Source organism: Eublepharis macularius, chromosome 8 (assembly GCF_028583425.1).
Source record: "Eublepharis macularius isolate TG4126 chromosome 8, MPM_Emac_v1.0, whole genome shotgun sequence".
Lineage (NCBI taxonomy): Eukaryota > Metazoa > Chordata > Lepidosauria > Squamata > Eublepharidae > Eublepharis > Eublepharis macularius.
Genome location: NC_072797.1, coordinates 14,768,732 through 14,792,841, shown reverse-complemented (window position 1 = coordinate 14,792,841; position 24,110 = coordinate 14,768,732). Strand labels below are relative to the sequence as shown.

General features: G+C 44.9%; 2 protein-coding genes across 2 annotated transcripts in view; both read right to left on the bottom strand.

The window, feature by feature from the left end:
* Positions 1-7,557: 7,557 nt before the first annotated feature.
* On the bottom strand, positions 7,558-16,283 carry ELAC1 (elaC ribonuclease Z 1). The gene is made up of 4 exons (XM_054987147.1): positions 16,154-16,283; positions 14,676-14,855; positions 11,081-11,548; positions 7,558-8,242 (listed from the first exon to the last, which is right to left on the bottom strand). Exons 2-4 carry the CDS (start codon positions 14,830-14,832, stop codon positions 7,764-7,766), a joined length of 1,104 nt encoding a protein of 367 aa, XP_054843122.1. The 5' UTR covers positions 14,833-14,855; positions 16,154-16,283; the 3' UTR covers positions 7,558-7,763.
* Positions 16,284-18,907: 2,624 nt separating this feature from the next.
* Positions 18,908-24,110, bottom strand: part of ME2 (malic enzyme 2) — a 45,055-nt gene continuing 39,852 nt past the window's right edge. Inside the window, exon 16 of the mRNA XM_054986980.1 lies at positions 18,908-23,792. Within this exon, the coding sequence (XP_054842955.1) occupies positions 23,628-23,792 (165 nt within the window). The 3' untranslated portion in view covers positions 18,908-23,627. The remainder of the gene's footprint in view (positions 23,793-24,110) is intronic.

Here is a 24,110-nt window from a genome sequence, read left to right as displayed (position 1 = left end):
CAATAAAATTTGTGTCAAATTAATAGCATTTTACTGACTTATTTAAACAATGGCACAATTTAAATAACTATCGTTTCCTGTCATCCAGTTTAATTTTGTTCGTTTCATCACCTAAGTTTGTTATATAAAATATGTTGTGTTTCTCAAAGGAGGGGCATCTTCCTTTGAAATATCAAGCCAAATGGAATAAGGATTGCAATATTTCTTTGTCCGATGCTCAATAGGACACAATATGGGCAAGGAAAGCTTTACTGTCTAAACCAATCAATATTAAAGTCCTGTCTTGAAAAATTAATGGCAAGATGGTATATGACACCCCTTCAATTACACCACTTTAACCCTGTTTACCCATTTTGCTGGAGACTCTGTGGATTAGTTGGAGACCATCTTCATTCATGGTGGAGCTGTCCCAAAGTTCAATCCTTTTGGGACTTAATTATAGCAGAAATCCAAAAGATAACAGGATATATAGTCCCTAAGCGCCCCGAAGTGACCCTCTTATGTCTCTGGGACGATCCCACGATTCTGACCACTAGAAAAAAAATTGATCTTTAGTATGCTTTTTGCTGCAAAAATGTTAGCACCTTCTTGGAAACAAGAAAAGCTTCCCTCCCTATCAACTTGGAATAAAAAATTATAAGACATTTTCATCATGGAAAAATTTCCAGTTGTCTCCACTCAGTTGAAAACTCACAGTACCAATCAACCTTTATTGAGCAATGGTTGCCTTTGGTAAGTTATACATGCAGTACAAAACAATCACACACCCCTGACCTTTTGTTTACAGCTTTGTCGGCTTAACTTGAAAAGTCACACTATGTATATACTAATGATAATGCTAGCCTTCAGAGTCTGTAATGTTACCTCTTTCATGACAACTTTATCTCCTTTGTATTGTAAATAGTTTAATGTTTTGTTATTCTGTAATGTTTGGGGAAATTACAATATTTTTAAAAAGTGTGTTGTGTTTATTCCTGTGCTTGCATGGTTATATGAATTGTTTGTCTGGTCCTGCAGAATTAAAAAAAGGACAAGACACATGTAGCGTGATGTCATCGCTCCGCATTTCCTTGCCTTGCAAACAGTAATGCATTTCAGCAGAGGTGGGGGGAAGAATGAAGGGGATGATGTCACATCACATTTTTTTAAAGAGATGATATCAGCGAGACATGAGTCACAGAATCACAGAGTTGGAAGGGGCCATATAGACCTTCTAGTCCAACTCTCTGCTCAGTGCAGGATCAGCCTAAAGCATCCCTGACAAATATTCATCCAGCCACTTTTTGAAAACTGCCAGTGAAGGGGAGCTCACCACCTCCCTAGGCAGCTGATTCCACTTTTGAACTACTCTGACTGGGAAAAAGTTTTTCCCAATATCCAGCCGGTACCATTCTGAATGTAATTTAAGCCCATTGCTTCAGGTCCTATCCTCTGCTGCCAACTGGAACAGCTCCCTGCCCTCCTCCAAAGGACAGCCTTTCAAATATTCAAAGAGAGCAATCATGTCCCCCCTCAATCTCCTCTTCTCCAAACTAAACATTCCCAAGGCCCTCAGCCTTTCCTCGTAGGGCTCAGTCTCCAGACCTCTGATCATTCTTGTCGCTCTCTTCTGCACCCTCTCAATTTTGTCCACATCCTTTTTGAAGTGAGGCCTCCAGAACTGCACACAGTACTCCAGGTGCGGCCTGCCCAGGGCAGTATAGAGGGGGGCTATGACCTCCTGCGATTTCGACACTATGGCCCTTTTGATACAACCCAAGACTGAATTTGCCTTTTTTGCCACAGCATCACACTGACTGCTCATATTCAGTTTACAGTCCACTCTTACCCCAAGATCTCTTTCGCATACACTACTACCCAGAAGTGTATCCCCCATCCTGTGCTTATGCTTCACATTTTTGTGGCCCAGATGTAATACTGTGCACTTATCTAAGATGAATTGTATCCTATTCACAACCGCCCACTTCTCCAGAGTATTCAGGTCTTGTTGAATTTTAACTCTATGTTCTTGGGTGTTGGCCACTCCTCCCAGTAGCTACCTCTGAGGCTCTATGCTTGCTCTCTGGATCCACACTCCCCTGCAGCCATTTTGTAAAGCAACAAGGCAAAAATGTCATCTGCAGTTAAAGGAAAATATGCACAAACCCAGCTTATTCCCAGGCACGAACACTTATTTATTTACTGCATTTATATCCCACTTTTCTCCCCAATAGGGACCCTAAGCAGTTTACATCCTTCTCCTCTCCTCTATTTTATCCTCACAACAACCCTGTAAGGTAGGTTAGGCTGAGAGTATGTAGCTGGCCCAAAGTGGCCCAACGAGCTTCCATGGTAGATCCTAGTCTGACATTCTAACCACTATAACAACAAAGGGCTAACTCCGTAATCTATTAACTAATGCGAATAAAGCCAATAAACAAAATAAACACCAATCAATTAACAGAAGAAGCTCGTACCAACAATTCATTAAAGATGAGTAACAGAGCATATATCAATGCCGAATAACAACCTGGCAATCCAGTATATAGAGATGGATAATCATAAATACAGGTACAAAGCGTGTTAGTAAAGAGAGAGACAATTTGTAAAGCTAAAAGTCAATAATGAAAGTCCAATAGATGTTAAGAGTGACTCAAGTGCTTATTGTCTCTTGCTACTTACAGGAGAAAAAAGTTTCTCCATCATTACAGTGTTTCAAGTCACTGAGCCTGCCATGTTTCTATTCTCAGTATGCAATGAACTGATATGCGCTTCTCCTGTTCATTGACTGGCGTTTATTTTGTTTATTGGCTTTATTTGCATTAGTTAGTAGATTGGAGTTAGTCCTTTGTTCTTAACAGTCATTACCGTAATTCTCTCTTTGGCTTGTTAATCATTTTGGTTGAATTCTAAACACTGTGCTACACTGGCTCTCACACTGGATGTGTACCTCACTCCCATTCCCTCTAGAGTTGCCAACTTCCAGGTCGGGCCTGGAGATCTCCCAGTATCGCCACTGATAACCTGACTACAGAGATCAGTTCCCTTGAAGAAAACGGCAGCTTCAGAGGGCAGAATCTATTGTATACTTTACAATGAATTCCCTCCCTAGATTCCCTTTTCCACAGGCGCTGGTCCCAAATCTCCAGGAATTTCCCAGGCCAGATTTGGCAACCCTCTTCCCCTCCCTTTTCTCTTTGAGACGCGCAAGTGAACCAGAGTTAGTCTCCCCCACAATTAATCAGGATTAATCTCTGGTTTAGATTCCTGGTTAATGTGCACCGATTAGTAGTGCTACCCCATGCAGCTGCATTATCACACACAGGGCTTTTTTTTCAGCAGGAACGCGGTGGAACGGAGTTCTAGCACCTCTTAAAAATGGTCACATGGCCGGTGGTCCCGCCCCCTGATCTCCAGACAGAGGGGAGTTTAGAGTGCCCTCCGCGCCATGCGGTGTGGAGGGCAATCTAAACTCCCCCCTGTCTGGAGATCAGGGGGCAGGGCCACCGGCTATGTGACCATTTTCGCCAAGGGTAATTTAAACTTTAAAAAACTCCACCCTTGTTCCAGCTGACCCAAAGTGACGTCATTGTGCGGTCCTGAGTTCCACCACGGAGTTCCACCACCTCTTTTCCCAGAAAAAAAGCCCTGATCATACATAACGATTCCAGCGGCTTAGCAGCATTCATCTGTGTCAGCAAACTAAAACAGAGGTCCAGGCCCCCCATTAATGGCTAATTGTTTATTTCAGCAACAGCACCCAATGCTTAGTTCATCAGATACTCATAATGTGAAAAATTTTTAGCTAGGGTTGCCAGCTCCAAGTTGGGAAAATCCTGGAGATCTAGGGGGTGAAACCTGGAGAAAGTGGGGTTTGGGGAGGGAAAGGACCTTGGCATGGCATAATTCCATACAGTCCACCCCACAAAGCAGCCATTTTCTCCAGGTGAACTGATCTCTGTAGCCTGGAGACCAGTTGTAATTCCAGGAGATCTCCAGCCACTACCTGGAGGCTGGCAACCCTAATTTTAGCTGAGATTTCTATAATCAAAATCATAGAAGGGTTGGAGGGGGAAGAAGCCTGTTGAAAATCATCCAGATGTGAAGCCTTGTTTAATTTTTTTAATTCTTATTTTACTTACGTTATTTATAGTCTGCCTTTCTCACTGAGACTCAAGGCAGATTACAAAATGTTAAGTCAATATGATCCACGGGCATTCCATAATACAGTAGGGTATGGATTGAAGAAATTTAAAAAAAACAAGCAGAAATTCAATACGGAGCTGAAATAATGCTGGAAAGGACTGCAATGGACATGGCTGTTTCATGTAACGTTACCCGTATCCCAACTTATTCTTTAAACACTATTCTTAGCACGGGAAAGAAATGAGGAATCAACAAGCTGAGTTCATGCATATTTTTCTCTAACTGCAGTTACAGATGACATCTGAATGCAGTCAAGATGTCCTTCCATTACACCATCACTCACTTGTTCAATGCGAACCTCCAATAAGCTTCCGAGAAAGCTCAATCCCACCCTCCTCGAAAAACCACTGGAGCGGAGTGTATAACCTAGCTGTAAATCTACCCAGATTCATCTTTTCCAAGTTGTCGCCCTTATGGTTTCAGCATGTCCTACTTGGCCAGGAATCACATTTTTGTTGGGGTGTATCCAAAGGGTGGCCACGCTGCTTATGGAAGCAGCGGTGGCAATGCAACCAACCTAGAGGCAATGCAAACTCCTTGCCAACCTCTCCTCCAGTCGCGCCGTCATCAGAAGGCGGAGAAACTGATTGCAAAACTTGGGATTTCCAGCTGCCAAATTCTCAGCCCAGAGATTCGGACTTACCAAATATAAAATTAAAAAGTACTTCCCTTGGCAACCACATCAAAATGAACTGCAAGACAGACTGCAAGGAGAAAGTGTTGAACTCGCAGCGATTAGCGGCAGGAAATTTTGCTTGGCTCAGATGCTACACTGGAGGAAATCCTGGGCAATCCGAGTCAGGCTGTACTATTAGAGGTAACGTGCACAGCTGGAATTTTCATTCCAAGCCCCACCCTGTTTATTTGAACATGGGAATGATTCAGCTTTCACACCTACAATGAGTTTAAAATTAGATGAAGGACGCCTGAACTGGGCTGGGACGGGATCTCAAGGGAGCCAGAAGTAATTTTAAACTCTGGATGTACTTGGACATAGCAAGAAGGGGAAGTGAGAGATCTCCCGTTTCATGCCATCTTATAAAACTACACAGGGAACGAAACCACATTACACAGGCTCTCCTGCACAGGGATCATTTAGTAGAAAAAGAGCTGGAGGAACTCATTAGCATAACTCATTAGCATATGCCATGCCCCTTGACCTCACCAGAAGTGCGTCATTAGCATAACTGATTTGCATATGCCACACACCCCTGACATCACCTATTCTGGCTGTTTTGGACCCAATCCTGGCCATTCAGGGCCAAAATTGGGCCCAAAATGGCAAAAAGGGGCTGAAAATGGCCAAAAAGGGGCCGAAAATGGTCAGGATTGGGCCGCTGCTGAGTGGGAGAGTGATCCACCACCCGTCAGAGGCCCGATACGGGCCGTTTCAGCCCCAATCCAGGCTGAAATGGGCCCAAAATGGCCAAGAGTCAGGTGGGTGAGGCCACCTGACATGTGATCTCTTTGGGGAACAGATGGAACTGCATTCCTGCGTGTCCCCCCTCGAAATGAGCCCTGCTTGTGCATCTGGATTCGACAAAACTGCTGATTGCTGCAGCCCGTGGACTGCATCACAGCAGCTAAAATAAAATTCCTGTACTTGGCAATTTGTGGAATTATCCTCCAACGCAATTCTGGTCGCACAAACCCCACAACTGCCAAGAGAATGGCCGAGTATGAAATACTTTTCCTACATGAGTCATCGATTGTTCCCATAACCATGGCAAACTGGCAGCCTGAATCAATTAAATCATGTTATGCAATGACTGAAATACAAGTATGTTTTAAACCCATTCTGAACTAGGTCTTATCTGAGAATTGTGCAAGACATCAAGATATTTGATCAGCCCTGTAGGTACACTGTGTCATCCCATAAAGGTATGCCACTGGATCCTTCGTAATGTTGTAGAGGATGCTGGGATATAATGAGATTATACATAAAGCTGAGAGTTCGACCCCAGCATCCTTTGCAGCACTGCAAAAAATCACAGAATCCCAGAGTTGGAGGGGGTCATACAGAGACCATCTAGTCCAACCCCCTGCCCAGTGCAGGATGAGCCTAAAGCATCTCTGACATATATTCATCCAGCCTCTTCTTGAAAACTGTCTGTGAAGGGGAGCTCACCACCTCCCTAGGCAGCTGATTCCACCTTGGAGCTACTCTGACGGTGAAAAAGGTTTTCCTAATATCCAGCCGGTACCTTTGTGCATGTAATTGAAGCCCGTTGCTTCAGGTCCTATCCTCTACTGCCAACTGGAACAGCTCCCTGCCCTCCTCCAAATGACAGCCTTTCAAATATTTAAAGAGAGCAATCATGTCCCCCCTCAACCTCCTCTTCTCCAAACTTAACATTCCCAAGGCCCTCAGCCTTTCCTCGTAGGGCTCAGTCTCCAGATCTCTGATCATTCTCATCGCTCTCTTCTGCACCCTCTTGATTTTGTCCACATTCTTTTGGAAGTGAGGCCTCCAGAACTGCACACAGTACTCCAGGTGCAGCCTGACCAAGGCAGTATAGAGAGGGACTGTGACCTCCTGCGATTTCAATGCAATGGCCCTTTTGATACAACCCAAGACTGAGTTTGCCTTTTTTGCCACCACATCACACTGACTGCTCATATTTAGTTTACAGTCCACTCTTACCCCAAGATCTCTTTCGCATACCGTACTACACAGAAGTGTATCCCCCATCCAATATTTGTGCTTCACATTTTTGTGGCCCAGATGTAATACTGTGCACTTATCTATGATGAACTGCATCCTGTTCACAACTAGCCACTTCTCCAGAGTATTCAGGTCTTGTTGAATTTTCACTCTTATCTTCTTGGGTAGTTGCCACTCCTTTACCTTTAACTTTAACTTTAACTGAATTTTTATACCGCCCATCTCCCGAAGGACTCAGGGCGGTGTACAGCCAAAATAAAACATACAAATATAAAACAGTAGGAATATAAAATATATTCCTCCCCACTCCTCCCAAATCCTGGGATGCCAATCTATACCATTGGCCCAGCCATGTTGAGAATTTCTTCTTCTACCATAGAAGAAAAAGATTATTCCAATTTGTTCTTTGATCGCTTACCATACTGTCTGCAGAAGAAAAATCTTTATGAAGACAAATGTCAGTTTATAGTAGGCCGTTTTCACACGTCTTACTAGCTCTTCCCAGTTCTTGTGTGAAATCGCACCAGGTAGACGCTGTCCTTGCGGGAGCTTTGTGCAACATACCAGAGCTGTTAAGACGTGTGAAAACGGCCATATACTGACTTCAGAGCAGGACTCTAAAGAGGCAGCACAGAAATATTCTAAATAAATACATTGGTAGCAACAACAAAAGAAATCTACAAATCATTTGTCATCAATATAAATCCTGTATTATTCTGTACTTCTTGCATAAAGCAAATTTGCAGGCAAAATGCATCTACAAGAGCTCTCAAAGAAGTTGACTGTTCAAATTCCATTATGAAAAAAAAAATGTCCCGTGGGGGTCCGTTTGCCCCCTCCAATTGGACCTCAAGAAAAGTATGCTATGGCTAAAGAATCAGTTTGTCAGCAAATAAATTTCTCCTTTCTGTAATCATGTAGCACCATGTTTATTTTTCATTGGAATACCAATTGTCATGAAATCCTCTGCTAATACTACTTCTTGCCCAACCAACACCCGCTCTGCTTGTCTCCGCAGTTCCGTGACATCCATATCACCTTCGCCAACCTGACTGGCTGGCTTATACCTCTGGCTGAAGTGAGACAGAACCAGTTTCTTCACTTTACACAGCTTTGCAAACTCAGCTGCCGTTTTGGGAGTGCTGTGGCCATGCTCCTTGGCTTTGTCCGCCTGGGTGTCGTCCAGCGTGGCTTCGTGAACCAAGAGATCCGCTTCGTAACAAAGACTCACTGCTCTGTCTCCAACGATACTGGAACAATCTCCTAAAATGCAAACTTTTCTGCCTGGAAAAGGGTCTTCTAAGACATCCGAGGGAGAAATAGTTGCCCCATTTTCCAGGACGACGGTAACGCCATCTTTCAGTTTACCATATAAGGGGCCTGGCTGAACTCCTGGAAACGAAAGCATAGGTACAAGTTAATTTTTAACACAATTCTGAAATCATCTAAGAACATTAGAATTTTGCATGGGCTGTAAGAGATTCGCAACTGAAAACATTCTCAGAGACCCATTTCTTTCCCTACAAATATCACTCCCTTCCAGGCCAGCGCCCTGTTTCATATGGTAGCCCATCAAATGTCCTTGGAAAGCCTATTAGCCTCGCCTAGCTTGGTCACTGAGAAAGCAGAAGAGTGAGGATTTGGGGAATGGAGAATCTGGGGAGTTACACACTAAATAGAATTTGTTATTTGGGTCTGGTAAGCTAACCAGAATTTCAGGACTGGAGTCCAGTGGCACCTTAGAAACCAACAAGATTTTCACAGTGTAAGCTTTTGAGAGTCAGAGTTCCCTTCTTCCGTGTCTGAAGAAGGGAGCTCTGACTCTCGAAAGCTTGCGCTCTGAAAATCATGTTGGTCTCTAAGGTGCCACTGGACTCCAATCCTGCTGTTCTACTGCAGACCAACATGACTACCCACCCAACTATCCATTTACAATAAATCCCCTCTTTCCTGGGCGACGGATAAATAAGGATCTGTTCTCCCATGCCCACCCACTATTGCTAATAGAAGCAAGCAGGGCTCATTTCAAGGGGGAACGTGCAGAAACGCAGTTCCGGCAGTTCCCCCAAAGAGGTCACATGTCAGGTGGCCCTGCCCACCTGACTCTCGGCCATTTTGGGCCTGTTTGGGGCCGAAACTGCCCAGATCGTGCCTCTGACTGGTGGTGGATCACTCTCCTGCTCAGCAGCGGCTCAATCTTGACCATTTGGGGCCCCTTTTTGGCCATTTTCAGCCCCTTTTTGCCATTTTGGGCCCAATTTTGGCCCTGAATGGCCAGGACTGGGCCCAAAACAGCCAGGATAGGTGATGTCAGGGGTGTGTGGCACATGCAAATGAGTTATGCTAATATGTTATGCTAATGAGTTCCTCCAGCTCTTTTTCTATGAAACGACCCCTGGAAGCAAGCGGTACATCCAACAGCTGGAAGAGTGGCCTGGTGCAGCCGTAACATTTCTGACCTCTAAGCCATGCCGATCAAAGGAGTATCCCATGGATTCATGCCGTCCTCCTGCCCCTTTTCATGCACAAACTCCTTTGGTATCTGAAGAAGGGAGCTTTGACTCTCAAAAACTTGCACTCTGGAAATGTTGTTGATCTCTAAGGTGCCAGTGGACTCAGATCCTCCTGTTCTGCTGCAGACCAACACAGCTATCCACTTAAACTAACCAGAATTTATTGCACAAGTTTCAAAGTCTTTCGTGCTGTCCGGCTGCAGCCAAAAATTCATGCAACACCCATGTTCCCTTTCCCCAACGCACAGGAAGGATGTTCTTCTTTGAAATAGTTTAGGAAAGAGGCAATGCTCTTACCCTGTACATTTCAGCACTCCAGTTTTCAGATCAGATTATAGCCAATAATTGCTATGACCAAGGGGTTTTAATGGAGAACAGCAAGACAGCCAGGAAGTGCACAACCATCTTAAAGATGCAATGGTTTGTTACGGTGGGTGCTTTCATAGCCAACAACTTACTTCATCGCATGCTGCAAGACATCAATTCATCCCAAAGGAGCCACAGCACTTTCCCTTTCTTTGACCAACAAAAAGTGCATTACATGCCCGGAAAGTTATTAGTCATTCGTTCACTCAACAGCCATGGTGTGACGTCAGCATTCATGACATCAGCAGAGGTGTCCTGGGGGTTCTACAGTGAAATCATAAACAGAGTGACTCCCTTCCAAGGCCACTAAAGTCAGTGGGCTTATAATAACGCGGTAACTCTGCTTAGGACTGCACTGTTAATTAGGCTAGTAAAACAAAGTGGCCCATGAGCCATCATGATCAGTGTCTGACTAGGACTTGGGAGACTCATGTTCAAATGTGCATGTTGAAATGTCCAGTAAGTTCACTGGGTCAGTGACATTGGGCTAGGTTACCAACCTCCAGGTGAGGCCTGGAGTTCTCCTGGAATTACATCTGCTCTCCAACAACAACAACAACAACATTCAATGTATATATCGCCCTTCAGGACAACTTAACATCCACTCAGAGCAGTTTACAATGTGCGTTATTATCCCCACAACAATCACCCTGTGAGGCTGGTGGAGCTGAGAGAGCTCCGAGAAGCTGTGCCTGACCCAAGGTCACCCAGCTGGCTTCAAGTGGAGGAGTGGGGGAATCAAACCCAATTCTCCAGATTAGAGTCCCACTGCTCTTAACCAGTACACCAAACAAGAGATCAGTTCTGCTGGAGGAAATGGCTGCTTTGGAAGGTGGTCTCTATGATATTATCTCTCTTCTGAGTTCCCTTCCCAAATCTCCAGGAATTTCCCAAGCTGGAGTTGACAACTCTACTTTGGACCTATCAGTCCCTCCCAGCCTAGGCCGTTTCCACACGGCTTACCTTGTTCCGGAAAACAGCAAAATCTCGCACGAAATCGCGCGAGAAGACGCTGTTATCGCGCGATAACAGCAGCTTCTCGCAAGATTTCGCTGTTTTCCAGAACAAGGTAAACCGTGTGGAAACGGTCCTAGTTATCTCAGAAAATTGTGGCGAGGATACAATGGGAAAAAGGAGGACCGTAAATGCTGCCCTGAGCTCCTTAGAAAATGGGTGGGATAAAGAATGTGGTGGATACAGAAGTGAGTTCTAACTAACACAGCCACTCTTCTTGAATCAAGCCAAGGAACATCCACTCTGAAGTATCTTTGAAGACCAGCTGCAGAACATTTTATATAGAACCTATAGCTATGGGACATTTTTACAAGAATCAAACAGGCACACCCATTACCTAGTTCCTTCAGCTTCTGTACGTTGAGTCTGCCAGGCCGCGGCTTCTCCTCCATGACGAAACCAAAGGAAGGGATTCGGTGAAACAGCCGAAAAGCCTTCATGGTGAACAGTTCATTGTCCACCAACATGTACGAGTCTTCTACAGGATCCAAACAAATTGTGTTTCCTCGTGTTTCTTCCGGTGTGGCGTTGTCTCTGTCCACAAAAGACACCTCTTTGAGTTCTTCCGCGGGGCACTGATCTCGCGTGGGCACCAATTCATGAACGACATATGGGAAGAGAAGTTGCGAATGGGACAGGGTCATAATTCTCCGGAGGAAGCTCCTTAATCCAAGCGGTCCATAAATATCAACCGGTTGCTTGTTTGTGGTGGAACTACTCTGGAGACTGATAGTACAGAGAAGCCCAGGAAGGCCAAAGAAGTGGTCTCCATGAAGGTGAGTGATGAAGATCTTGGTTATTCTACCTAATCACAAATGTACAGGAGCCACACACAAAAATAATGCAGAATACAGGACATCATAAGAATGAAAGTTCACACCAGACAACAACCTCCATACAGATCTGAATTTTTTTTCTCTAGTCCTAGCTTGGCTTACCAATTTCTTGTGAAATGATTTACGGCCTTTAAAAACCACAGTGCCATCCGAAGCAGTTATACCCTTCTAAACTCATTGTTTTCAATAAGCTAAGGGCAAACTTTGCTTAGAATGGCATTACTATTGGGGGAAATAAACCAACACCCTGAGCCAATTGTAGATTTCTCCACTTCACCACTGGTTTGAGAAGTAATTCAAGGCGTTTAAACTCCGCGAGAAGTAAAAAGGTTTATTTAGCAATAAGCCTTGATGCAGTCAATTTGGTAACAGAGTGCATACAGGAACGCATCAGCACCTGTATTTTATACATTTCAATCGACATAAAAAACTGTATCCAGTTCATAAGAATTCATACACTTCTGCAAACAAACAGCCAGTTCTTACAAACAATTAAGTCGAAGTACATGATCTTCTGAACAGTGTGGATTGACAGGTCATAGCCAGGAATTAAAAGGAACACAATAAGAATAACATCCTTGGACGGCATCATTAATTTCAAAACATAACTGGGAAAGGCTATCCAAGGCTGGAGCTAAATAAATAAATATTATTAACCTTCAGTGTATAGCGGAGGTAAACTTACTCTGTTTTCTCTTATGGCCTCTATGTTATAAGGTTACAATAAAAATTGCAGGAACTGAAATGCAAAACACAGGGTGAAGAAGGATTTTCTCACAAGTTTTGAGCAGTCCAGTTCAATGACTTTTAATTGGAAACAAGGGGGCTACCCCAAAATTCCCTAACAGTTACTAGCATACTAAAACAAATCTCTACCAAAAGCTGCCGTTTACAATTTTCATAGATCCAGAGGAGTTAGCCGTGTTCATCTGTAGTTGCAAAATAGTAGAGTCCAGTAGCACCTTTAAGACTAAGCAACTTTACTGTGGCATAAGCTTTCAAGAACAACAGCTCTCTTCGTCAGATGCATCTGACGAAGAGAGCTGTGGTTCAGATGCATCTGACGAAGAGAGCTGTGGTTCTCGAAAGCTTATGCTACAATAAAATTGCTTAGTCTTGAAGGTGCTACTGGACTCTTTACTCCTATACAATTTTGGAAGTGGAGCTTAGCCCCATCCGCTCCTCTAAGAGGTGATGAATGGAGCGTTCCTTTGAGCCAGACTAATGCCGGTTTATGTTTAATCTGGTTTACAGGTGAAAGCTACGAGAAGGCCATGAGTCATGCTCAAAACGAGCACAGGGCCATGTGGTCATTTCCCTTTAATGCTGGCGCTTCCTGTTTTCCATGTGTGGAAACAGCCTGGGACTCGACTAAAGTTTAGATCCCGAGGCTGTGAGAAAGAAGCAATCTCCAGTTCACCCAGGTACCTGCATTAGGACGTCATGACAAACTGGAGTTTGAGTTGAGGCTTCGCAAACCGGGGAGAGGAGTACAAAAGCACAGCAAGCAATATCTGCGTCCATCACGAACAAGCAGGTTTTTCATAACATTTGACACATTCCTGGCTGCAATTCAAAATACTCCCTCGCTTCATCACATACTTTAGTTTAGGCGGGTAGACATGTTGGTCTACAGTGAAACGGCTTGAGTGAAGTCCAGTGGCATCTTAGAGACCAACAACATTTTCAGAGTGCAAGCTTTCGAGAGTCGGAGCACTCTTCTTCAGAACGGAGAGTGTCTGAAAATGTCATTGGTCTCTAAGGTGCCACTGGACTCAAATCTCACATGCTTTAGCAAAACTTGGCCAAAATTAAACAGAAGTCCAGTGACTCCCGGTTAGTAAAGTCCGCATGTGGAGGCTATCATGTTTTTCTCAACTTAACATGCTCTAGCAGCCACTTGCTTAATGTCTGCCTGTGTTTGGTTCTCGTGTTATGGAGTAGTAATTAGAGTATCAGATTAGGATCTGGGAGACCCAGGTTCGAATCCTCATTCTGCCACTGAAGCTTGCTAGGTGACCTTGATCCAGTCATGCATTCTCAGCCTAACCTACCTCGCATGGCTGTTGTCAGGATAAAATGGAGAAGGGGGAAATATTGAAAGCCACTTCAAGTTCCCATTAGGGAGACAAGTAGGGTAAAAGTGAAATAAATAAAATTAAAATTAAATAAACAGGACAATATTTTGTCTCCTCTGTGCTTTGGCTTGTGCTGTGCCTCCAGCCATTCCCATGAGCCAATGTTCATGTCACCACTTCCAAGACAGAGACCCTAGCCTTAATATAAATTTTTATTTCAACTAATAAACTCAGAGTGTTTTAGATCTGTTGAGGTGGTGGTGGAGAGTGCCCTCAAGTCATAGCTGACATACAGCAACCCCCTGGTGGGGTTTTCATGGCAAGAGACTAACAGAGGTGATTTGTCATTGCCTGCCTCTGCAATTCTGGTCTTCACTGGAGGTCTCCCCCCATCCAATTACCGACTAAGGCCGACCCTGCTTAGCTTCTGAGATCTGACAAGATCAAGCTCACCTGGGCTATCCAGGTCAGGGCATCTGTTGAGGAAGCATCTTCATATTGACATGACTACGCATGAACAAAGAGATGAATGTATTGTCGAAGGCTTTCACGGCCGGAGAATGATGGTTGTTGTGGGTTTTCCGGGCTGTATTGCCGTGGTCTTGACATTATAGTTCCTGACGTTTCGCCAGCAGCTGTGGCTGGCATCTTCAGAGGTGTGGCACCAAAAGACAGAGATCTCTGAGAGATCTCTGTCTTTTGGTGCTACACCTCTGAAGATGCCAGCCACAGCTGCTGGCGAAACGTCAGGAACTACAATGCCAAGACCATGGCAATACAGCCCGGAAAACCCACAACAACCAAAGAGATGAATCTTCACTGCAGTAAATGGCTCAAGATCATACAGAGCTTGCCTATAGTAAAAGTGGTGGGCTCGCATCATCATGTCTGTGAGAATTCCCCAAGCCCCTTTTCCCACCCATTTCCACCCATGCTTTCTGCCATGCTTTTGTTCAGAGTGTGCCACTGTCCAGAGCAGGAAGTGTTCCCAGGAAACAACCTTATGCCCCCCACTGACCTGCTTTCAGGTGACTTTTCATGAACTGAGTCTGGGTTCCCTCGCCGCAGTCAAACAGCCAGCACTCTCCTTCAAAGCGGACCACTGTCGCCGAGGCCCCCCGATGCGGGGATGGATAGGCTGCGCCTGTACCCAGAAAAGTTACATCCATCGCCATGGTGCTGGAAATCAGTGCATTGCCTACAGGAGACAGTAACAGACGTACATCAAAGCTGCCACCACACATCACTGCATATTGCACAGGAGCAATCGTTTACGACTAGATTTTCCTGTGTTGATAAAACACTCCAGTTGCGAATGACTGCAACAGCACAATAGGGCAATATCCGATGATGTGCAGATGAAACCATAGATTTACACAACCTTGAACTGTCATACAAAGTTTTTGATGTTGGACATCAAAACGTACCGGCAAGGCTAACAGATTGCCTATCATGTCTCACACTGGACTTTCCATCATTCAAAGTTATGTCACTTCCGTTCTACCTGTCTATCAACTGTTGGGAGGGGACTCCACCCACTCTGGATGTGTTTACGCTTTGGTTCTTGTTTTATGTTCCCCTTTCCTTGTAACATCTCCCCACCTCTCACCCACTCCTTTCTGTTGCTTGTAGCTTCGAGTATAAATATAGCTGCTATACATGGACACTTCATGCATCTGATGAAGTGAGCTCTGAAAATTTATGCTGGAACATTGTGGTAGTCTTTAAGAATACCCTTATAGTGGAATATTGTGGGCGTTTCTAAAGACCCACTGAACTTCTTGGCAAGTTTAAAATTATTCTTTTAGAACAGATGTTAGGCAAATTGCTTTAGCCATGTTGGTCTGTAGCAGAAAAGCAGGATTTGAGTCCAGTGGCACCTTAGAGATCAAGGTTTTTAAGCTGTAAGGTTTGGAGAGTCAGAGCTCCCTTCTTCAGACACAAGTAGGAACGGAGATCCTTGAGCCTTTATATCCCAGCCAAAAGGTGGGTGGCATGTTACCAGGAAGGGTATCAGGATGTAAAGGTACAATGGTCCTTCCTACGCTTGCCAACTCCAGGTTGGGAAATTCCTGGAGATTTGGGGACAAAGCCTGGAGAGGACAGGGTTTGGGGAAGGACCTCCGCATAGTATAATACCCTAGAGTTCATCCTCCAAAGCAGTCATTTTCTCCAGGAAACGGATCCCTGTGTAGTCTGGAGACCAGCTGTAATTCCGGGAGATCTTCAGCCACCACCTGGAGGTTGGCAACCCTGCTGGGGAGGGGAGGGTTTGGAGAAGGGAGGAGCCTCAGGAATATATAACGCCACTGAGTGCCCTCTCCAAAGCTGCCATTCAGGGGAACTGATCTCCGTAGCATAGAGACCAGTTGTGATTCCGGGGATCTCCAGGCCTCACCTGGAGGATGGCAACCATATGTCTTCCTCGCACACACGTTCACACAATAAGCGAAAACGGGACTTTGGAAAGCAGAGGTTGCATCTTGCAGGACATACCTTGCCAAAGTTCAGCTCGGGGATCTTGATTTCCAAGGCTCCGAAGTTGATTCCTAGCCCTTATTTGCCAAACTGGGAAATCAGCTTCCGATTCTTGAACGAACCCTGCCGATTTCACAGCTTGCGGAAAAACAAGTCCCTTCTACACGTGGAAACCGACGTAAAGGGAAAATGGACGAGACCACCTGCACCTGGGGGGGACCATTTTTTAGAAAATGTTTTCTTATACTAAAAACTCCCTACAAATAGAAGAGGGAAGTATAGGAAAGCAGAAGAGATTGTCTTCCTCATCCAGCAGTTTCCTATTTGCAGATAATGTTTTTTCCTTGGCAGGGGGATGTTCCTAAGCGAGCCCCCCCCGGAAGCATGCAGTGGTTCTTCCCAATCTATGGTTTCTTCCCCTTGTACGGCTGATGTTTCCTTGGATCGTACCATTTCGTGCTGCTGTAGTTTCCTTGCATGGTTGAATTCTCCCCTCGGAGGAAAAGGCCGTCCTTGTATACCGGAAAGGAATACTTAGCGAACTTACTTTTCTCTTTGCTAGGTTTCCCCTCCTTGCCAAGCATTCCAATATGCAAATCAGTAGTTTTGCGAGGACTGTACCACTACAATTGCATTTTTTTGTGTTTTTGAAATGCAATTGAATTTTATTTTTGTTTCAGCCTTGTTGGTCTGTAGTAGAAGAGCAGGATTCCGGTCCTGTAGTACCTTAGAGACCAACTAGATGTCCAAGGTGTGAGCTTTTCAGAGTTATGAAAACTCGCTAAGGTGACTCTTGAGCCAGTAACAACATTCGATTTATATACCGCCCTTCCTGCCAACTTAATGCCACACTCAGAGCTGTTTACAAAGTGTGTTATTATTATCCTCAGGACAATCACCCTATGAGGTGGGTGGGGCTGAGAGAGCTCCAAGAAGCTGTTACTGACCCAGTCACCCATCTGGCTACAAGTGGAGGAATGGAGACTCAAGCCTGGCTCTCCAGATTAGAGTCCTGCCGCTCTTAACCACTACACCAAACTGGCTCTCGATCAATAGCTCAGCTCAATCTACCTCGCTGGGTTGTTGTTGGGGTAGAATGGATGTGAGAATCATGAATAGTGACCTCCTTGGAAGACTAGATAAAAATGGAGCGAGAGAACCAAGGCTGAATTCAATAGCCTTGGACTAAGGGAGTTTGTTAGATTTATCTTTGCAGGTACGTGGGGAGTTGGTTGCTGGGCTCTTATTTTCACACAAGGATTTCAGATGATTTGCAGAGCATTTGGCTGCAACTGGAGTAACAAAGAGGCTGTAAACTGGCTTCCAGGTCCTTATTCATGAACCTAACCACAAATATGAATGGTTTTTTAAAAGCAAGCTTGCGCCCTGAAATAAGCTTTGGGCCACCACAAATCATACAAGTCCCAAGTAGCAGGGGAGACTCTGCCAAGCAAGAACAATGCTACTCCCCTGTGCAAATCTTGATTTTAGCACCAACTGCTTGAGTAGGGTGCCCTCATGAGAAATGAAAACTGCCAGCCTGGGAGCAGCAGCACCCAAAAAAGCTTTGAGCTGCCCCAAATCCTACACCTCCAGACACTGGGAGCCACGACCTGCCAGGCTGTGAATGAAACAGATATAACCCTGGGGAGGAGTTTGAGGTTGCTCCTTACCAGCTGAGTAGAAAAGCTCCAAGGTCACCTTTAGCAGGTGCACCACAAATGCACTCCCTTGGTTAGCCTCAGAGTTTCTTATGCCTCTGGCCCTGAGCCTTTGCACATGTCCTTAAAGGGATGGCACACTCACCGAACGCTGGCAGCTTTTCCCCTTGACTCCAGACATTTCCATTTTCAAAACGTGTGCAGGCAGTTTGACTTCTGTTTTTTCAGCACCTTCCTGGGACCGCGGGAAAGAGCACGCTCAGAAAAAGCGCTGAAAAAACAGAAGCCAAGCAGCCTGCAACTGTATTAAAAATGGAGATGTCTGGAGTCAAGGGGGAAAGCCAGCAATTGGGAGTAGGCCATCTCTTTAAGGATATGTGGCAAGGGCCCTTCACGCCCTTGCACTGTAGGCACACAGGGAGCAAATCCTACCTTTTCTTTGAGAACCAAAACCAAACAGGTATTCAGAAGCAGCTCCTAAGAGGACACTTGTCTGGGAAGCGCCAAGAGTTTGTGATAGGCCCCACCACCCATGGATGCCATTTTGTGATGGCAGACCCCAGCCCTTTCACAAAACTCAAAAAGTACCTGCAGGCCCCACAAGGCTAGAGAGGATCCAAGGAGTATCTGTAGCAGGCTTAGGCTCCCACTTTCATTGCCAGATTGTGCGGTGCAACTGGTGGGAGGTTTTCGGGAGGGAACATTACAGGGGGAAGGGGCTGAAACACTGCATGCGCCATTACATCACTTCCAGTGAAAACTCGGAAGTGATGTAGGGTAGCTCTAGGAATTGCCAGAAACTCTATAGTAACATTATGGTAGGACTATCCTGTCACTTCCAGGTTTTCACCAGCAGTGATATAGCAGTGCATGCAACACCATTTTTAAAATATATATATATATTTTTTCTCCTGCTGCTTCTCGGAGTGGTGGCAGACAACATGAGCTAGGTTGGGCGATGCCTTGCCCCCACTGGGGGAATGGTCAATACTAGTTAGCAACAGGAGAATATGCAGAAGCCACATCAATGAATGCATGAATAAGGAGTGACAGGCTCTTTAGTAAGGAGGCAGAAGACGGTATACTCATAACAATAAAACACAATCCAGGCTAAAGGAAAGGTTTTTACTATGAAAATAGAAGGCCATAACACATCTCAATACAGTTACAGTATTACAAACAGGTGAAAAATAAATTCTTTTAACCACAGTGATGCTTTTAAAGCCACCCAAGAGATTATTTTCGAACAAACTATATTCAAGGGGTGGGAGGCAGAAAAAGATACATCCTGAAGATTTGCATTTGGACAATGTGAAAATTGCTACCACACAGACATCTTTAAACAGGTCTCCAGCATATTTTACAATATTCAAAACCAGTCACATGAAATGTCTGGTCAGCCACCTTTGGCTTTGTGTTCCTTGGCCCTTGTGGTGACTTTCTGACCTCCACAGACAGGCGAGCTTCTTCACTGCTTGATGAGAGTTTCATGGGAGAATAGAAAAGCTGCCACTTAGTTTCCCTTTGTCTAAGAAAGGGCTCAATTTCCTTTCTATGTGCAGACCCAGTTGCACGGACAATTCACAGAACTACACACATGCAAGAAAGGCCCATGCTGACTTTCAACAACATCAGCCAGGGCTAACCATGGTGCAATTTGTGAAGCTGTCCATGTTGAATTCACCCCGGATCCGAAAACAGAGTTGGAAACAACAAACCATGAACAAAAAGAGTCACAGGCCCCCCAAAGCTGTGAGGCCCCCCAAAGCTGGTCCTGAGCATCAGGGAACTCTCCAAAACAGTGATAAATGTGGCACAACGGTCTTCAGATAAAAGGAAATTGGCAGAAATCATCTCCCATCCCCTTTGAGCGAGCTCTTCCATAAATGCATGTGTGCACCTTAGACAGATTTTCACTGATTTCCTCTTCCTGTACACTCCATGCCACATCCCACTCTGAGAGTCCCCCAACCCTCAGGCCAGCAGTGGGGGGGCGGGGGGGAGACAGAAGCGGGGCTCATCAGCTATCTTCTACTATGCACAGCACGTACATGACTGATGCAGCACGGGCTGTCTTGTGGATATGCCTCCCCAAAATAACTGCTGACCTTGAAGGTTTGGAAAGGGGGAGAGGGACTCGAGCCATGTTTTTTGCTGGACAAGGAAGAATTTCATCCCCAAATCCCAAGTTTCTGTTGAGTAAACCAGTTCTCTTTAACGTTGTTTTAAGGGGGCAGTTGTTCTTTTGACACAGATTAAGATGACCAATAAGGAAAGGTGCGCTTCCTGTAGAAGGGCTCGAGAGACATTGTTAAAATACAGCTTACGTCATATCTTAAAAGGGGGAAGAAGAAACAGGAAAGTGCAAGAAAGAAAACCATGTTGTAAGTCAAACAAATTAAATAACAAATCTACACTGCGAGGAAGCTTATACCCAGTTCTAAAAGCATCTTCAATATCAAGAGTTTGCCAAAAGCTCAGAGGGACATGCATACACACACAAAAAACCCCCAAGGATATATTCCCTTTAACAAGCATACATTAAGTATACTTGTTCCCTTTAACAAGTATACAGTAAGTAATGATATATTCCCTTTCTTTTCCAAAAATTACATTTCTGTACTAAAATGTTTTTATTTGCCTGCCAAGGATCTTCCTTTGAGCGATGGCAGTGAAAGATGGGTTGAGATCGCCTGTCCGGGCAAGGAAGACCAAATTAATCGGAACCGATATACACAACCAGCGCGCTCCTGTAACGGAACTGCTTCTGGTTTTTATCACCTGAGACTCGGGGGGGGGGGGGGGTGCCTGAATATTTGAATACTCCAGTATATTAAAAAAAATCTTATACTTACAAAATTAATATACAAGGGGAAAAGGTTCAAGTCTAGCTTCCTCGCAGGTGGTAAGGGTTTTTGTTTGTTTTTCTTTTGGGGAATAGTTTCACGTGATCCCCACCTACAATCTGAAGGGGTTCAGCCCGCACTTACAGGCAAAATGGGTGATTGATCATGTTAAATTAATCTTTAAAAGTGCAATGGGGAGGGAGCACTTGGTACAGAAGCGCTCCCATGTTCAAGCACATCTTGTCATGTGTTTAACACACAGGTGCTTAGCTCCAAAATCAGACACAAAATATTATGCCATTTCCGAAGCCTCTGAAATTGTATGTCCGGTTGTGCAAAGGTAATTACGCCCATTAAAACATAGCAACTAGGCTTCTTTCAGATCCAAACATGGACCGTGGAAGTGATCAAACTGTAAACTGGGGAAATACCCCTAAAATGCTCCCTACACACAGGATATTGCAGGCTGTTTGTATCCTGCACGTACAGTCCTGCCTTAGAGCCTCACAGGGCCGGCAGCCCATTCTGCTATCCCTGATATTAAATACAAACATGGTGTAGGCACTGACCCTGGGCACAATCCACTGAAAAAAATCCTCCCCCCCCAAAATGAAAACCACGAGACTTCCTCCCAATCTTTTTCTGCAACTGCTATTTCTACGGAGAATCCCTCAGGAAAATTCCAGCTCGATCGTTCCTTTTACATTCAGTTCCTTCGGCCAATGCAAAAAAAAATTTCTTCTTTCTTCTTCACGAGCATGAAACCATCAGACGAGCAAAACAACACAAGCGGGGGAGGCAGGGATAGCATACAACCAAGTTGCCGCAACCCCCAAATGGCAATAGGAAAAGAATCCTGGTATCTCACTTTTAGACAAACGGGAATCCAGAAGCCAAGAAAGCCTCTCTGCACTCGTGCTGTTCTGTTGAACGCGCAAGGAGTTTGTTTCCTGATTTAGTTGCACCTGTGTAAAAGAAGAGCTCGATGGCAAATGTCCTATCCAGTCCTATACAGTTCCCTGACACCATCTCAAAGCAAGTGCATAACCTCTGAAACCCCTTCTGAAAAAGAAACGGCAGTTCAGCAAAGCAAGCAAGGTGTACATTTGCAGTGTGGTGCAGTGGCATAGACAAGACTTGTGCCATTGACATGGCGTGGGGGCACGGTGGTACATAAACCATGCTCTGATGACCGCCAGCATGGTACATACCTGGTGTGAATCATCACACTGGTCGCAAGCTTAAGTCTGGCGCTGACAAACAGAACAGGATTGTACCTGACAATCATTCAAACAGTGCTGAGGCAGTGAAAGATACGGAAACGGCTGCAGCCTTCCTTCATGAAGACATTAAAACATCTCTACATACAATGAGTATTTCTTGGAGCTGACCACTACATCTGAGCTTTGAGGCCTGTCACAGTTCGGTGTCTTATTCCATTCTACTGTGATGCATTTTAGTGATATTCTCCGCTATTTGCATGATCCTGCTATTGCCTTGGAGTGTTCTTTTAGAGAGGGGGGAAAATGACATAAGCAGCATTCTTAATAAAACCCACCCTGATCTGAGCCCACTTTTCCAGCCACAGCCAAGTCAGGCTGCAGCGCAGTTCGACATTAATTCCAAGCAATGCACAACTTTTAAAACCAATGTTACATTCAGAATTCCACTGGCTGCAGAACCCCTTTCACACCCACACTGAAGATTTGCTTCTCCAAGAGAAGTACTTTCCGGGAACATCTGTTTTTTTTTTCTAAAAGGCCCAACTGGCAGCTATTTCAGGAAAAAAACAATTGTAAAATGAATAACTCTAACTGATGAATAGAGGATCTGATCCGGTGGTCCAAGGAGGAAGTCTGAGACAGGATTCCATGTGGCCCAATTGCCCCGTTCACGGCAGAACTGGAGTGCCACTATGGGAAGAGGTCCCCCAATGCCAACGCAAATGGGATGGAGCTGTGGACACACATCAGAGATACTGGACTGAAGTTAAAGAGTGCAACAAAATCTCAACCCACGTGTATGCCTTCTCGCTTGTGGGGTGGGTGGGATAAGTAGAGGAGTGTCACAAAACCAAAGTCACACAGTAACCGTTTCAAATTCAGAGCCAGCCATCAGCCAACTTAGCCATATATATCCAGGCCATCTTTACCAAGCTTGACTGCAATACCGAGCTCTGCCAAACATGTTCACAAAATCTAAGCTGCACGCTCGAAGCTCAGAAACCTGGATCGTGCAGCTTTCGTCTTCCAGAAAACAAATATCCTTTCTGGGCTAGTCTATCTTTGACTACTGTCACAAATCCGGCATATTAGGCAACTGCAAAGTCCAAAAGAGCACAAAAGGAAACCAGCCTACAAAAGGCAGTCCTTTGGGGATGAAAAATAGGGTCCATTTATACAGAGAGTAGGGCTGAGTGGTAGAGCTTCTTCTAGGTTGTACCACTTCAGGCCCCAGGGGGAGGCCACAGGCGAATGTTCGGCAATAGTAACTGCCTGCAAGTAGAAAAAAAGGAATGCCAGAAAGTTAGGCCACATCCTTCTCCCCAAATTGCTAATTTTTCTGTATGCATGGGGGAAGCATTTAAATATGCAACCTTCCATCTACAACCTGAAGTGATGCAATCCAGAAAAAACATCACAGTTTGATTCTGCTGAATATAAAAAACGAGGCCTAAGATGAGACGCCAAGAAACAGTTAAAGATAACCTGTACGTGGTTGGATTACCTTTGCAACATGGGTTCTAGAAGTGAACTTAAAGTACCAAAGCAACTTTCTGTATTCAATTAGTCCATTTGTCGGAATCCAGGTCTTCGGTGTCTGGCAAAATTCCACACCACGAGAAACTGAAAGGACGGTTATGACGGAAGTTTAAAATAAAAAATAAAAAAAATGAGCTACATGTCTTATGATCTGGAGACTGGTCGGAGAAGGGGCTCTCAGCAAAATTCAGATGCTACCTGAGGAATCCACACTGAAGAAGAGTCACTGCATTTTCGGTGGGTACGATATAGACGCTGGCCAGTCATACAAATCTGGGAGAAAAGAATCGTACTCGTTGCTCCAAACGTTGGACCGTATGTACTGGTTCTTGTCCTTGGGCTCGGGGTAATGGAAAGCCATGTGGTTGGCATACAAATACTCCATAACCTGAGGAAGGGGCAGAATATCAAATTATTGTTTTGCTCATACCTTGGGGATTAACAATACAAAACCAAAACAAGATAAAACATTACACGCCTTTTCCTCCTTGGAGCACCCTCAAAATTGGGTACAGCTTGCCTCGAAAGATCAGACCCAAGAATCCTGCTTGCAACAGCCAAAGAAACAAATGCCTCTGAAGGTCAGATGAGAAGCAACAGAGATTGCCCTGCAGTGGATACAGGGCTGGACTAGGATTGGGGAGATGCGAGTTCAAATCCCACCTCGGGCCATTCATTCTCTCGCAACCTAACCCATCTCACAGGG